Raw genomic sequence first — 15,878 nt, forward strand, 5'->3', positions numbered from 1 at the left:
TCTTGTGTTCGTTTTGGATGTGGCAATCGGGCGGGTCGGGGGAGTTTGGTAACGGTCATAATGGGACGGGTTGACCCGTTAATGTTCAAATAGGTAGGTTGTAATCATTTGAACACAAATTTAGTCAACTTTAAACCTGTTTGACCCGTTTCCTTTTAAAAGATTAATTTTAAAATATAATAGGTAGGTTGTAATCATTTGAACACCCGTTTCCTAAACTTATTAATAAAATATAATCCAAATTCATTTGTTTTTGTATGGAAAGATGTAAACACTAGTTTTTCCGAGCAAATATTAATATAGATAAACAAAAAATGAGAAAACAAGAGATGAAGAGATGCCATGATCTTATATTGTAAGTTTAATGCTAACAAGATTAGGTAGTAAAAGAGTTATCTTAAATTATATCTTACTTTCGGTTTTTATGAATTTCTATGAAGTATTAACTATTAAGTTATAGATTTTATAGAAGTTAATTGTATTGATTTTAGTTGGAAAATTGGATCTAACTAATTTCGCAAAATGGGTTTTTCTATTTTTGAATACGAATTTCGAACCATAAAATTTACTAAAATGTATAAGTTGTTTTATAGTCATGTTCTTCTCTGTAATATCTTCATTTTAATCTATTATACGCTTAAAACGGAATTAATATTAATGATAAATTACTCTATAAACTGAGTAGTTTGATGAATTTGGAAGAAAAAAAAAGCCAAGTAAATTTTTATCCCTCCTACCGTCCTACATAGGTGGGAGAAAGAAAAGGGAGAAAAAGTTCTAATCCTTGAAAGATGGAACCAAATGTATAATTTGGCCTTAATATTAGTATTTAACATAAATGATCTTTACCGCTTGGTTGGTTTTGACCGCAAGAAGGAAAAAGAAAATGGATTTGTTTTTTTATTATTTTTATTATTATTATTATTATTATTATTATTATTATTATTATTGCTTTTGTTCCTTTCTGATAGGTTTTAATATCAGTTAGGAAAAAAAGGTTTTTTTATTGCATCAAAATGGATTCCAACACCACCCTAAAATTCGTTCGAAGGAAATCTCGTGTTACTAGCCCAAACATACCAACTAGAAATATTATTCCTTTTGATTTGTCGATACATGCTTATCGACCCTAATTAGACGCTCATATTCATTCCACCCTTCAATTTCAAGTGCAAAGTGTTCACCAATATTACCCTATGTCCATGCCAAACATAACCCTAAATATGTTCACAAACTTGATGACTTTTCCAGATCATAGTCCACAAACCCAATGTAACACCAAGTTCCATATATAATTATTTTTGTGATTGTGGACATTTAAGGTTTAAAGTATAAGGTTTTTGGTGGCGACGACATGGCGACACTCGATTGAAATGTGCCTTCATTGTTGGTCATGACATGGCGGCTGGCTATATGTAAAACCCTAATTTTCGGGGTTAGTGCCTCTATTTAAGGGATGTGATGGTTAGGGTTTGCACACCCTCAGCCTCCATCACCTCCCTTTCATCCCAAGCAAACCCTAGCCTCCATTTTTGTATTCTTGAAGTTTAAGTGGTGACTTTTGGTGTCTTGAAGAAGAAAAAGGTGTTCCTTGAGCATAGATCCAGCAAGCAAGCTTCTCCTCCACATTCTAGATATATTTTGGTCCATTGTGAGATGTTACTTGATACAATGATTTCTATGGCTATGTTTTGGGAACAATGTTCATATGACTTATGGTTTTTATGAAAATGGATTTTAAGAATCAAAAAAATTTACTATGGTTTTTGGGACATTACACCCAACCCCATCAAACCCCCACAAAACAACCCCACCGAGCCATACCCCCAACAAGCCAAATGACAACTTTTTAACGGAAACCCAACCTCCGTCACCCTGAACCAACCCCCTCCCAACGATAAAGGAAAGGGAAATACAACCCCTGTGGATTCCATAGGAAGAATTTGTGTTGGTCAAATCATGGGTCGACATATCCAAGAATGTGGAGACCGAAAATTCATAATCGACAAATCATTTTTGGCTATGTGTTACCAAACGATTTTATGAAGAAATGGGTCTTAGTAGGTAACGTAGAAAAACCGATTGACAACAAATTTTCGGGAGATGAACAAGAATATCACAAAGATGAATGTGTTATACAACATCCTAAAAAGTAAAAGGAAAACAGAGAAAGTGATGAAGACATTCTCATCGAGGCATATGATTTGTTTCGTGAGGACACGAAGGGAGGCCATTCAAATATGGCGAGGCTTGGAAAGTATTAGCCATGAGTTTGAGATGGAACATATGCAAAATAAAGAAGCTAAAGTCGTTGCATAAAAAAAACAAAAATGTCATCGACAACTTACACATCTTCATCTGATGCTTGTGTCGGGCTAGACATAAACGACGATAACGAGCACGAATTAGAAGAAATTGCCTGCACGATAGGTAGAGACAAAGTGAAAAGGAAAATGTCTTCTTCAAATGCATAAGGATTCAACAAAGCAGAGGAAATACGTAAACTAAAAACAAGTTTCGAACAATACAACTTGAATTTTAGTGAACGTTTTACATTTGAGAAAGACAAAATAGCCCCAAAAAAGAAAAAAGGTGCGGAAGGAAAAACAAAAGACGCGTGACGAAAAACAACACATCAAAGGTACAGAGTTTTTGATGAAAAACACATATTTTTACGTCTTTAGAAGTATAAATATATCTTTTAGATGTATAAATATATATATTTTTTGTTTTACAAATATAAATATTGTTTCTTATACTTTAAAAAATATAAAATATGTATTTAAAAAATAAAAAATTCATACTTTAAAGTAAAAACATAAAAGATTTATAATTTTTTTGATTTTATACGAATTTAATTTCATAATGATGTGGAAACCTATAATAAAGACGAAAACTAGAAAAAATTTCAAAGTTATAAAAGTAATAATAAAAACAAAATCCAGAAAAATCTCAATTTTAGCGTACCTAAAAATAATTTTGAGACTGAAGAGCATTTTTTTTTTCTCAAATTTTAGCACATTTATATCTTTAACCTTTTGTTTCTATTTGTGTCCTCTTCTCCGTTTTTAGAAATATAAATATAAAAATAAAAACAGAACACAAAGACATTAGCACGGCGCTTCGGCTTTTCCGACACAATAAAAAAATACACAAATAGATTTTTTTATTTCAAAATTGCTAACGTGTCGCTCCACCGAGATATAGGCCCAGAAGGTTATAATCCTCTGCAGCCAATTTCACCTCAAAAGCATCTTTGGTTTCCGGCCCACAGACATCCATCAGCCCATCTAATCAACGAACGACTTTGATCTCGCCACGTGTACAGTAGTACATGATCCAGAGATGCTAATCGTGCAGAAGACCATCTTTGATCCTTTCTTTAAACTAAAGCAAAAACTAAGCAAAAAATCCACACAAACCCTGCACTGCTTAGATCTCGCCGTGATCACCTTCCGTACAACACTCGCCGGAATCGGTCGATCGGAGATCATACGGCCGCCGGTAAACTTTACCAGAGATATAATATTTGTGTTAAGTTCAATGTGTTTATCAGTTTATCTAATCTGAGTAGTAAATCAAAGAAACATCCAAGGTTGCTTGATTTTCCTTAGGGTTTGACTATTTTGTTAATCTAATTTCATTTCAACATTTCTGCATTCAGCTTCAGTTTATGTTTCGAAGTATGAGAAGTAAATTGCCGAATACCTTTTGCGAGACAACTGAAAGTTCATTACATCGTTGAAATGATCGGCTGAAGTTGATGTTTAAATATTGTCTCTTGACTAAGAGACCGGATTAACACTTGGAACATGAACATACTTTTAAGTTCAAAATATTTGTTAATCAACTGTATCTTAATGCTTCGTAGTTTAATCTGCTGCGACTTAAAATAGCTAAAATCACTACATTTTTAGCTTCGAGTATTAATCATGATTTTGCGAAACTCATATTTGACTTGTTTTTTTTCCTTACATTTTTTATAAACTAAGCATCATGAAAAGGACTTAAACTCGACAATGTAATAAGTTACAGAAAGTTATCTTTGTTAATACAGTGCAATTTTTGCATATCATTTCTAGTTTTGTTAGATACTTTCCTAACAAATTTATATGACTGTGTTTCAGTGAGCTCTAATCAACGCTGCAAGATGGTATGCTCATTTTTTCATTCACTATAAATGCTAAGTTGACAGTTCTTATACTCATTTGGGAACATCTAAATGATATATCATTCTGAAATTACTCATTGTCCCAATCTTTCCAGAACAAGGACTTCTGGATGCCAAAAGCTCCAGGAAATTCAAATGATAGTGATATAGCTCACAATAATTCTCCTAGAAGCGACCTCAAACGTTCTCAACAATGGTTCATGGAAGGTGCTGAAGCAGAATTATTTCCCAACAAGAAGCAGGCAGTTGAAGTTCCACACCCCAATTCATATACTGCACTTTTAAACTCAAACATTTCTTCTTGGGGAAATTCTTCTAGTTTCCACTCCCAATTCACAGAAAGGCTATTTGATGATGAAACATCAAGTATCAGTTACAGTGGGATTAGAAAAGTCAAAGTCAACCAAGTCAAGGAATCCGAGGGTTTTGTATCTGTTTCTTTGGGACATACCTATTCCACAGGGGATAATATTAATAATACCATCAATGATCATGCTTATAGCAAGGCTGATGATGAGTCCATAACAATGGGACTCTCTTTTGATAGAGGAAATGACAGCATGATATCAATGGCAGACACTTTCAACAGGGGGGACAACAGTTTTATGTCAATGGGTGAGCCTTATAGCTGTCCATCTGCCAGCAAGGATAATAGCAATATTACATCAATGACTCAATCTTTCATCAAAGAGGATGATAATAACATAGCTATGGTTGCCTTCAATGAACATAGTAATGCTTTATTGATGGATCAGGTTTTCAACAAGGATGACACAATGAGCAAAACTGATAGCAGTGGTTTATCAATGAGACACTCTTTTAGCAAAGTTGAAAACAATATCATCTCTTTTGGTGGATTAAGTGATGATGCTGATAACATGAATTCTTCCGGAAGGCTTGTATGCAATTATGACTTTTTAATGGGACAGCCTTCAGTTCAAAGATTAGAAGAACATGGCTTTTCTGAATCTACAAGTGATGCACTTGTTAGTGGTGTACAAGTAGATACTATTTCAAGGAAAAAAGATCAAAAAGGAAATAAAAAGGCACCTCCTAATAATTTCCCTTCAAATGTCAGAAGTCTTTTATCAACTGGTATGCTAGATGGGGTTGCTGTGAAGTACATTGCATGGTCAAGAGAGGTAGATGCTAATTAACTAAAGGGCTGTTTTTTTCCCATTAAGTCCTGTATGAGTAAAGTCACTGAATGTGCAGTGATGTTTGTCTGGATAAAGTGTTCCTTTCTAGACTGAATACAAACCATTTCAATGCGACTAAATGATCATTTTACCCTTACATTCCAACAAACAGTTTTTACAATATTCATCAATTTTAACGCGAGAGGAAAAAAGAAGGGAAAATTGTTAAAGGGTTGGTGTCTTAATACATTAAGTCAGGCTATTTGGCTCAACCCATTAAGTCATTATGACGAGATTAAGTCAAAAAGAAACATCCATGTATAGCTGTACAGATTAATTGTTTAGTAATCCATTAAGTCCATTAAGTAAAAAATAAACACCCCTTATTGTCATGAGCTCCTTTGAGGTTATATTATTTACTAATGTGTCATAACTCATATGCATGGTAGAAGGAGCTCCGTGGTGTTATCAAAGGTGCTGCCTATCTTTGTGGCTGTCAATCATGTACTTTCTCCAAGGTGATTTTTTTTGCATATGGTCTTATTTATGGAAGCCATTTTGACCTCCTAACAGTTAGATATTTGACTTTTTAAGGCTATTAATGCTTATGAGTTTGAACGTCATGCTGGATGCAAAACAAAGCACCCGAATAATCACATTTACTTTGAGAATGGAAAGACAATATATGGGGTTGTTCAAGAGCTGAGAAACACGCCTCAGAGTGTGTTATTTGATGTTATTCAGACAATTACCGGATCGCCAATCAATCAAAAATCTTTTCGACTTTGGAAAGGTACAATTTTTAATTATTCTTCATTTAATATGTTTCCTATTTCCAGTTATTACTGATTCATCTTCATGATCCACTTTCTTTTTTTTCAGAATCATTCCTGGCTGCTACACGGGAGCTTCAGCGGATATATGGGAAGGAAGAAGGAAAGATTGTGTCATAGATCTGATTTTAGTAAGGTATGACATGTTCATGTTTTTTTTTTCATGATTTTACGTATTATTTTAGATGTGATGTCACTTTTAGCAATTTTATTGTCCTTGTTATGTTGGATGGAGAATCTGATAATGCAGCAAACAGTGTCACCATTTAGTAGAAACTGTGCCTTTTTGTAGGCCACCTGTTATAGTAGATAAAGTTCCCTTTCTAAAAAACAAAAGTTTCTGTTTTTCCTATTAAGTTTTTAAAAACATAAGCATTACCATACAAGAAAGGGCCAGTGCTAGTAAATAGCAAACAAGTTTCAAAGTTTTTCCACCTTTGGTCACTCAAACACTTTTTTAAGGGGGGCTTTTAGTTCATGGGATTTCAGAGGATTTGGTCGGAATTGGATATTCAATTCCAGTCCAGTTGATTCCTGTGCTTGGTTGTAAAATTGTATGGAATTGAATTCTGTGGGAATTCATGAAATACCTCACCTGTAAGATTTCACATTCCTTCCTAAAATCCATGAAATCAATTCTTGTCATTTCATCAATCCTTAAAATTACACAAAATACCAATTAACCCTATAGGCCTATAGTTTAATCCCACAAATAATAATAAACTGTACTATTTGATAATAGAAGGTACATACCATTTTTAGCCTTCACAAAGTGTAAGATCTAGTTGTGCTTTTCATGATTATAATAAATTGTTTCCTGGATGTCACCACCAACACAAGCAAATAAAGCACATCCACTCAGGCACTCACCCGATAATAGATTATTACTTTCACATAAATCATTGGATGGGAAGTGGGAACAAAGAGCACTGATGTCAAATAAAAAAGATTTCATTCAAAGTTAATCATTTATATGTTTTTTTATTATTTTTATTTATCAACACTCAGTTTACAACTTCCAATCACTTATATGCTGCTAATCCATTCATGTTTGCATTAATATTATTATTACTTATAAAGGCACATCTGTTATTATTATTATTATTATTATTATTATTATTATTATTATTATTATTATTGAACTCGAGGTGACCCCAAGGTTGAAGCCTGTGGGATTTGAACTTGGGTCAGCTCCTTTTTGGAGTATTTCATATCCAAGTGATAACCACTAGGCCACATTGATGGTGGTATCTATTATTATTAATTTGTTGCCTTATTTAAACAAATATATGTTTATCAATGTTTGTAATTCACTTTTTTACTTAAGTTGAATTCAAGCTTCGTAAACAATAAATTAACAAAAAGTTCATTCAGATATTTTTTTAATCAAGTATTCAATTTTTCAGCGAATGAAACTAATCATTAGATATGGTACTTCAACATGAGGCATACAGATAAAATAGTAATATTAGATATGGTACTTCAATATTAGGGATACAGATAAAGTAGGTTAATATATATAAAAAAACAATTAAGTTCTAAAAAGCTACCATCTGTAACAAAAGTTCAGTATCTCATACATTATGTTTAATCCCTTAATTTCCACCATCTATTTTTAACCCCAACCAAGAGATAAATGTCCTTGTTTTTTACCACCTCATGTTGGGGGTGAAATTTCTCTTTAACTTTGTTTGATAAATGGATGGAATTGCTTTGGAGGTTGACCTTTACTGTTAGCTTACATCACCTGTCTGATTGTTTTTCTCACATACTTTATCATTGGTGCACATATCTCCATTTGATACTTTGATAGTGACCTTGTGACAACAATTTTCTTCACATTCTAATTCTATTCCCATAATTTTCTTTTCTTGTGCTATTTGCTCATCGATAGGAAGTGATGAAAGCTTAGTATCCTTGCTTTTACCCCAGACAACTAGATAGAGTCCCGCAACAATGACAATGGCTCCAATAACCCTGTCAGAATAATTTAGATTAGGTGGCTGTTTGGTATGATGGAATGGAATCACAAAGGAATGGAATGAGTCATTGCATTTAATTATTGTGTTTTGGTTATCTTGAGGAAATGGAATGAGTCATTCAAACATGTTGTTTCTTATGTAGAAAGATAACCTCAATGAAATTAAATTGATTAATAAAGAAAGTATGTTATTTTATGAAAATAAACTATAATCAATATATATATATATATATATATATATATATATATATATATATATATATATATATATATATATATAGCTAATGCTTCATTCCATTCCCTCTTTAATTACTGCATACCAAACATTAACTAGCTATTGATTTTTTCAAGTTTTTGGTAAATGATCTAGAAATGAGAAAAAAAATTTTACCTTCCTAGGTAAGTTTGCTCGGCTAGAATAATGGAGCCCATGATAGCTACAATTATCATGCTTAGTGGGCTGAATGCAGTCACGAAAACAGGACCTCTGTCTTTCATTATTAGTCCTTGGATGTAGTAAGCGAGACCTGAACATATTATACCCTGCATAAACATCAAGAATTAAAACCCTTTTTTATTATTATTTAAAAAATTATATATTTATATTTAAGAAATATTATATTAATCTGTCCCAACAGAAAGAATTAAACATAGAAGCTTTATTAATTGATGATTATGCAATTAATGAAAAAAAAGTTTAAATGTAACTTGAATTTCCTTACACTATATAGTGTTGCCAGAAGTGTGGTGTCCCACTTAATGGCCCAAACTGCTGTGTTCCCCCTCTCCATCACTAGTGCCACTATTGCTCCCTCTATTGTTCCCAATAAACATATCCAAGCAGTCAAAGAAAGCTCAGCTGGATAAGACTGTAACGTAATCGCCTGCAAATCACAAAAAAAAACATTAAAAAAAAGATTAATAACACCTCACTATCATATCCATGAAAAAATATGAATCCTTACTTGCAAAACCATAAAGCAAGACCAACTAAAGCATCCAACTGTAATCATAATAGCACCCTTTAAAGAATGATGAAGATCCACCCCATTATTTACAACATTACTATTACTTCTTCCTTTTGTCCAAAATAGTTCCAAAATTGGTCCTTTAACAAGTGTCATAAGCATCGCTCCCGCAACAGTTGTAATCGTTCCAATTACTTTCGCTTGACTTCGGATATTCTTTAGGTTCACCTGCTCTAGCCTGAGTCAAACAAAAACCACTAAATTAATTCTAATTCTTTGCATGAATAAATGTTTTACTTTTTTTTTTTTACCTTAGAATGCATGCCATGACAAAAGTTATAGCAGGAAGAACATTGCACATTGAAACTGCAAATGTTGCTGTTGTCGCTTTCATCCCTAGAAAATAGAGATTCTGATCTATAACTGGCCTGCCAAATAAGCAACAAATCATGATTTAATTATTAAATTAGTGTCCCCACATGAAGTAACAAGTTATACTGTGTTTGGTATGCATTCAGCTGAGACCGACTCATCATCAGATCAACGGGACAAAAATTGCAAGTTTTGTGCCGCCATAAAGGTGGAACAAGGTCGGATAGGGAGTTAGAGACTTGTTCTTGATCTCTTGTAAAAAGACGAAAATACCCTTCGTGTACTCATGATCGAAAATAACTATAGAAAACCGAGAAAAACTTACTCCAGTAGTGCAAGAAGCATAAGTTTGATGAAAATGGGGCGAGTCATCTTTGGTCGTATTTTTCTGTTACAGTTGCATGATAATAATCAATGAAAAAAATTAAGATATAGAAAAATAAATTTTGATATGAGAGAGAGAGAGAGAGAAGGGAACCTGTCTAAAACAATGGCGAATGGGGCCATGACAATGGTGGCAACAGCATGCCTGTAAACAACAAACACATAATTGCTCATTCCTTGATTCAGAGCTACTTTTGAAATAACATCCATTCCCGCAAGTCCAAATTGCAAGAAAATCACAGCCAAAAAAGGCTTCCCTTTTCTAAAAATCTCACTCATGCCCTCATGCTTACTCATCTCAATCACACTCACACTCACTACTTGTGCTTTGCTTTGCTTCAAAAAAAAACTTGTATGAATTGTATGAAATAACTACCCCCTTGTGTCTATATATATAACATTTCTTCGGCATGAAAGAATAATGGAAGAAGAAAAGATAATGTGACTTGATCACTTTATACTAACAAGACATTTCTTTATATCTTTTTAAATTTGGATTTAAAAAAAAAAAAAAAAAAGCTTTTTAGGTTGACCCTAGTTTTGGAAGATAGTTATAATAACTTAATAAAACATGTTTCGGATGTTTTTCAGGGGTGGAGTGGAAAATGGAGTTAGAAATTTACAAGTTTTTCCAATATGATTGTTGGTAAGTTTCTCGTGGCCGATGTAAATTCCTTTTGCTAAAATTGTGTGTTTTTGTATAACAATGATGAAGTCAGTTCAGTTACCTTAAAAAAACACCCCCCTCGTTTTCAAAATCGTTATAAAAATAGAAATTTACCCATTAGGCACTCAAAAGTTTGACATTTGTGCTTTCCTCATAGGCAATGCACCAATAAAAACTTTACCTCGAATCAGGAATCTTACTTTTAATATTGTCTGATATCTTTGTTTCTTAGATTCATTCGTACCGACTGTTTTTTTGTTATCCGTGGTTTATGGGTATTTCCGTCTTTTCACACTAAATAGATGAACAGACTTCACACCTTTATGACATAATCATAACATTTATCTCCTTTTTTTAGAATCCGTTACATTTAAAAGCTTAAAACGGTTGTACTAATTTTAACATGGTTTACGTAACGTATACCGGGATTTATGATTTTTGTTATGTGATATACGATAGATACGCATATACGGTGTGATTTTTTAGATAGGCAATAATGCAAAGTGTGAGTTGCGTATGAAAGCACTAATTTCTGTTTAACAAAAGCCATTTCTTTTTAAAGGTTTTATGGGGGTATGTATGATTGGTGTAGGGTGATGATATATATATGTGTTAGTGATATGAATGGGGTATTTTTTATATGTTTTCCACGCAACTTATTACTTTTTGTATGGTGGAAAATATGTTAGATTATGTTGTTGCCTTGTTAGGGGACCTTTGTTTTGAGATCAATCATTGGTTGTGTGAACTTGATGCATTCGATGATCCAAGCATTTTCTTGTGTCTTTATGTGTATATGTGGATAAATGATGTTTAAGATAACAAAGGCACATTTAAGAAAAAAATAATAATAGTAAATTTGTAAATAAAAAAAATGTCAATTATTAACTCTTATCCCTGTTAAGTCAAAAACACGGCACTCTAATACTATTATCAACTAGAAACACGTGACAAAGGACTGAAGAGACATGCTGATGGACACACAATACAAGTGACTTGTGTGTGCTTTTTGTGTCTCATTGAGGTTTTCAATTCGTTTTAAAACCCTCAATTATGTTCAATGCCCAACGTTGTTTAGAAACTTGAATGCATTGTGGTGTTGTTAAATGTGTTGTGTCGTGTATGTAGATTCATATAGACTTAAACTTCTTACAGTTGACATGCATAAAAATAAAATTTGCAAATCTAGTATTTGTCATACCTTCATATATATGTACAAGATTAATTGTGTGACATGTTGAAATTTTCACGTTTGGACGTGAAATACACGTTAGTAGATGCTTAGTAAAAATGTAGAGAACTTCTACATAAATGATTATAAACAACAAATTTCATTATCATACTTATCATCATCCGTAATGTGTTAACAAGTATAAGATAAGATGTTTTTGTGACTTAGAAACATGTAATGGTAAAAATTGGATCCAAATATATAGCAATAACATCATTTTAAATTCAAATATAACATATAGGAGTATATGTGCAAAGTTATTTGGATAGTAGATATTGGTGGTTAAAAGAGCTCCTAATAGTTGATTTTGTTTTAAATGTTTTCTTATGATATATTTATTCTTTAATGATTGTATATATAGACTATTTTATAAGAAAAGAATGAAGAGTACACGTAAAGTGAAGTGAAGCAATGATTTGATGAGAAATTTATTTCATTATGTAAAAAGTTGAGACGATTCTTGTTTCCGCCAATAATCCTTAACATCGAAAACTTTTGTATAAAACGTTTATTCTAGTACAACTTTTAATTGATTTTTACGTCACATGTATTTCGTTTGCTTTATCCATTAATCTTGCTTTTGGATGGGTTCTATTATCTGTTTGTTTTGAAATTAAATATTGTACATTCAGGGGTCGATTTGTCATTTGTGGTTATCATGCATGAATTTGTAGTGTTAAAAAGAATAGAAAATAATAATAATAATAATAATGATAATGATAATAATAATAATAATAATAATAATAATAATAATAATAGTTAGCAGTGCACCATTTAAAAATAGAATTGCTATTATAATGCTTAGTCGAAAATTCTAAATCAACCTTTTTAAAGTCATTATATTTTGAATTACAAGAGTCTATAACAAAATTATTTTATTCTCAAGTGATAGTTATAATTTAGTGAGTGCAAATTTTAAATTTGGGTTTTTATTTGGATGCATGAGTTATATATGTCGGTATACACATAAGTTCAAATTTATTCGTGTTTTCTAGAGTTCCTGTACAAGATAGATATCACAAATCGCAATTGTGTAATATGACTAATATCTCATGAATTATTAATATATATGTTACTGGATAAATAGCAAATATTTGCATATAGCTTTTCATATCTTAAAAAACTGAACACGAATTTGGGATATTTTGTTGGGTGGAATCCCCCTAAATGATCCCTTTTGGGTGGCGAGGGAACTATGTTTTCTTTCTTCTTCTTTTCGTTGTGGTATCGATACTTTTAGTATCGTTAATCTACACTTAAAGCTATCAACTTTTTTAATTTCAAAACAAGTCATTTTTTTATGCTATTTGAAACAAAGCAGATACAACCCATAAAAAATATCCAAGAAATTAACAGGTTTTTTTTAACGTCAAACTATCATACTCCTAATCTAATCCTAAAACATTACTTATGATTATCCATTAGTTAAATGTGTTAATCCGTTTAATTAATTGGATTAAGTTAAGGTTGAAAATTCCAAGATTACAACCCATCGATTTATTTAATTTAATATCAATATTTAATTAACATATATTTAAAAAATAAAGATAATTCTAAATTCTAAAATTGACAGACTCCTGTTTAGTCACTTCAAATTTCATCATTTATTAACCATTAAACCTAATTGTTTTATTATCCGCTGCTGTTAAAAAAAACCTAATTGTTTTATTTGATTTTCTATTTCCGATGACACAAAACTAATTTAGTCAAGTTCTTTAAAAGTTTATCATTTTTTAAGGTCGAGGGTTCAAGTCCGGTCGTGAACATAAGAATAGATTAGATTTGCCGGTTCAAAAAAAAAAATCTAGTTTTTTTATTTGATTTTCCATTTTCCATTTTTGTTTCTTTCACGATGACACAAAAACTAATTTAGTCGAGTTGTTTAAAAGTTGGCTATCTGTTTGTAGTTTTATTTTTTTATAACTTCGAATAATTATTTGAGTTTTTAATTTATTTAACTATGTATAATTTTTTCCTATTTTATTTATTTTTTAAATTTTGAATAGGTTAATCCGGGTTCAATTCGTCTACCGAACAAGCTGGATTGGAAAAAAAAATGTGTCGACCAGATATCAACTTGTTTGCTAAACATGTTAAGTTTTGTTGAAAACCTCCACCTGTTTAATTAAAAAAGTCAGATGAGGTTCAAATTTTAAAACCGTTTGGCTAAAAATGTTAACCCGAAACCAACTCAACCAGACCAATTATCAACCCTAAAACTAGGTTGGGTGGATCTGAAACGTGAAATTTTTATAACCAATTAGGATGTGTGTAAGATGCATTAGTTAACTTATCCTTTTAAACTTGCAATTTTATGTTTGATGATGCCACTAAAGTAGCTTAGTTTTTTTAGAGAAGTATTTCAAATAGCTTATTGATAAGCTTATGAATTTCTTTTTCGAATGTACCCTTAACATAAATAATAGACACTAGGTGCGAGACTCGTGTATTACACGAGTTTATTAAAATGATCAAAAGTAACGGTATGAGCAAAAAAAGACTATTCACACAAGTTTTGGTAACCATAAGGACCATGTTCATAAAAAATAAGTAATGGCTGAGTTTGTGACATTTGGTAAACCATATGGACCATTTATGTAAAAAAAATATATGAATTCCATCTAGACCGGGCAAAACATGACACGACATGAGAACCCGACACGAAACCGACACGAAATTAGCGGGTCAGGGTCATAGATTTCGACACGTTTATGTAAATGTGTTGACACGATAATTAAACGGGTAGGGTTAGGGTCAAGACTTTCAACTCGAAGATGACTCGAATATGACCTGTTTAATTATATATTATTTATTATAAATTTCATATTTTTATAAATATATTATATGTTATAGACTTATAGTGGTTCAAACTTAATATTCAAATTTTCAAAGTTACTTAATTTAGTCATCCTCACCACCTATCCCTTTGCTCCCTAACTTTAACGCTTTTCATTTTTTTTTCTAAACTTACTATAAATTTTGTCATTCCATCTCATAACTTCAGTGTTTCACTTTTTCCGTTTTGCATCCAGAACTCCTACTTTTCAACCTTTAAAATATTTCAACCCGACATGACACAACATATTTACAAGGTCTAAACTTTAACCTGAAACCCGACACGAAAATAAATTGGTTGACAATACATGACACGATAATTAAACGGGTCGGGTTAGGGTCAAGCCCTTTCAACCCGTTTAATGTCTTGACACGACACGATACGTTTGCCAGGTCTAAATTTTCATTAATATACATATACATCAATTAATATATTAATACAAAGAGGAATTCCCAAATAGAAAGTTATTATGTACATCTACCCTAATAAATAAGAATGATTTTGCCACATCTCTTCTTCTCCTTCATTTTGACATTTGTCATTTTCTAGATTTTTTTGAATTATTTAATATCCATTTGTTATTTTTATAGTTTTTTTCTTTTTTATTCAAATTCCACATATTAAATGCCACCTCATATTAATTAATTTTATTAATAGATGTATCCAAATGCTTAACATCTCCAATATTATTTTATTAAAGTAGATTGCGACAATAATACAATTATTCTAATAATATTTAATTCACTAAATATTTATAAACTAAAATATTTGAAAAGAGTATTAGACTATTAAACTCATCTCGACCATTAAATATTTATATATTTATAAACTAAAAAAATATGTAATGCAAAGAATGTATTTTAAACATAAAGTGATGGAAAAATTCTATGTTACTAATTAGTTTAGTATGATGAAATTTGTGATTTGTTTTGAATAATGATTCATACGACATAATAGAATTAATGGACTGAAATACACTTTAATGGTATAATAAGAATTTAGAAAAAGTTTAATAACTTATTATATATAATTAAAAAATAAAGGATTAAAAAACAAATTACATATTATTAGCTATTATTTTATAATATTAATTTTAAAACAATTCAAGAGATTGTATGTATTGAAAACACATTTTTGTGACTTTTGATTTGTTTCCTGTTTAGATATATGTCTTAATTAATTACTTGGTTAACCCATTAAACATAAACTCCTAACTAGAGTCCAACCTAGTTGTGGATAACGTGATAAGGGATCCAAACTCTTGTCAAAAAAGCCAAGTGTCACGGATTAGCTAAA

At 31.5% G+C, this 15,878-nt stretch overlaps 2 protein-coding genes across 5 annotated transcripts; one reads left to right on the plus strand and one right to left on the minus strand.

The window, feature by feature from the left end:
- The first annotated feature begins 3,370 nt into the window (after nucleotides 1-3,370).
- Nucleotides 3,371-14,039, plus strand: LOC145153762 (uncharacterized). 4 transcript variants are annotated; one of them, XR_013734274.1, is made up of 8 exons: nucleotides 3,371-3,504; nucleotides 4,128-4,153; nucleotides 4,267-5,313; nucleotides 5,760-5,828; nucleotides 5,905-6,103; nucleotides 6,193-6,279; nucleotides 10,440-10,494; nucleotides 13,753-14,039. XR_013734274.1 is itself a non-coding variant. In XM_079075495.1 (7 exons), the coding sequence occupies exons 2-6, from the start codon at nucleotides 4,151-4,153 to the stop codon at nucleotides 6,261-6,263; spliced, it is 1,389 nt and encodes a 462-aa protein (XP_078931621.1). In that variant the 5' UTR covers nucleotides 3,371-3,504; nucleotides 4,128-4,150; the 3' UTR covers nucleotides 6,264-6,279; nucleotides 10,440-10,721. The 4 variants fall into 4 exon arrangements, 2 of the variants coding, with proteins under 2 accessions (XP_078931621.1, XP_078931622.1); XR_013734268.1 differs by lacking the exon at nucleotides 13,753-14,039 and adding an exon at nucleotides 12,108-12,181; XM_079075495.1 differs by lacking the exon at nucleotides 13,753-14,039 and having other exon boundaries at nucleotides 10,440-10,721.
- LOC145153798 (WAT1-related protein At2g37460-like) lies at nucleotides 7,593-10,263 on the minus strand. Its single transcript, XM_079075497.1, has 7 exons — nucleotides 9,943-10,263; nucleotides 9,790-9,852; nucleotides 9,404-9,520; nucleotides 9,090-9,330; nucleotides 8,847-9,008; nucleotides 8,516-8,667; nucleotides 7,593-8,120 (listed from the first exon to the last, which is right to left on the minus strand). Exons 1-7 carry the CDS (start codon nucleotides 10,143-10,145, stop codon nucleotides 7,877-7,879), a joined length of 1,182 nt encoding a protein of 393 aa, XP_078931623.1. The 5' UTR covers nucleotides 10,146-10,263; the 3' UTR covers nucleotides 7,593-7,876.
- Nucleotides 14,040-15,878: the final 1,839 nt, after the last annotated feature.

This window comes from Lactuca virosa, chromosome 1 (genome assembly GCF_052849685.1).
Source record: "Lactuca virosa cultivar CGN04683 chromosome 1, Lactuca_virosa_CGN04683_v6, whole genome shotgun sequence".
NCBI lineage: Eukaryota > Viridiplantae > Streptophyta > Magnoliopsida > Asterales > Asteraceae > Lactuca > Lactuca virosa.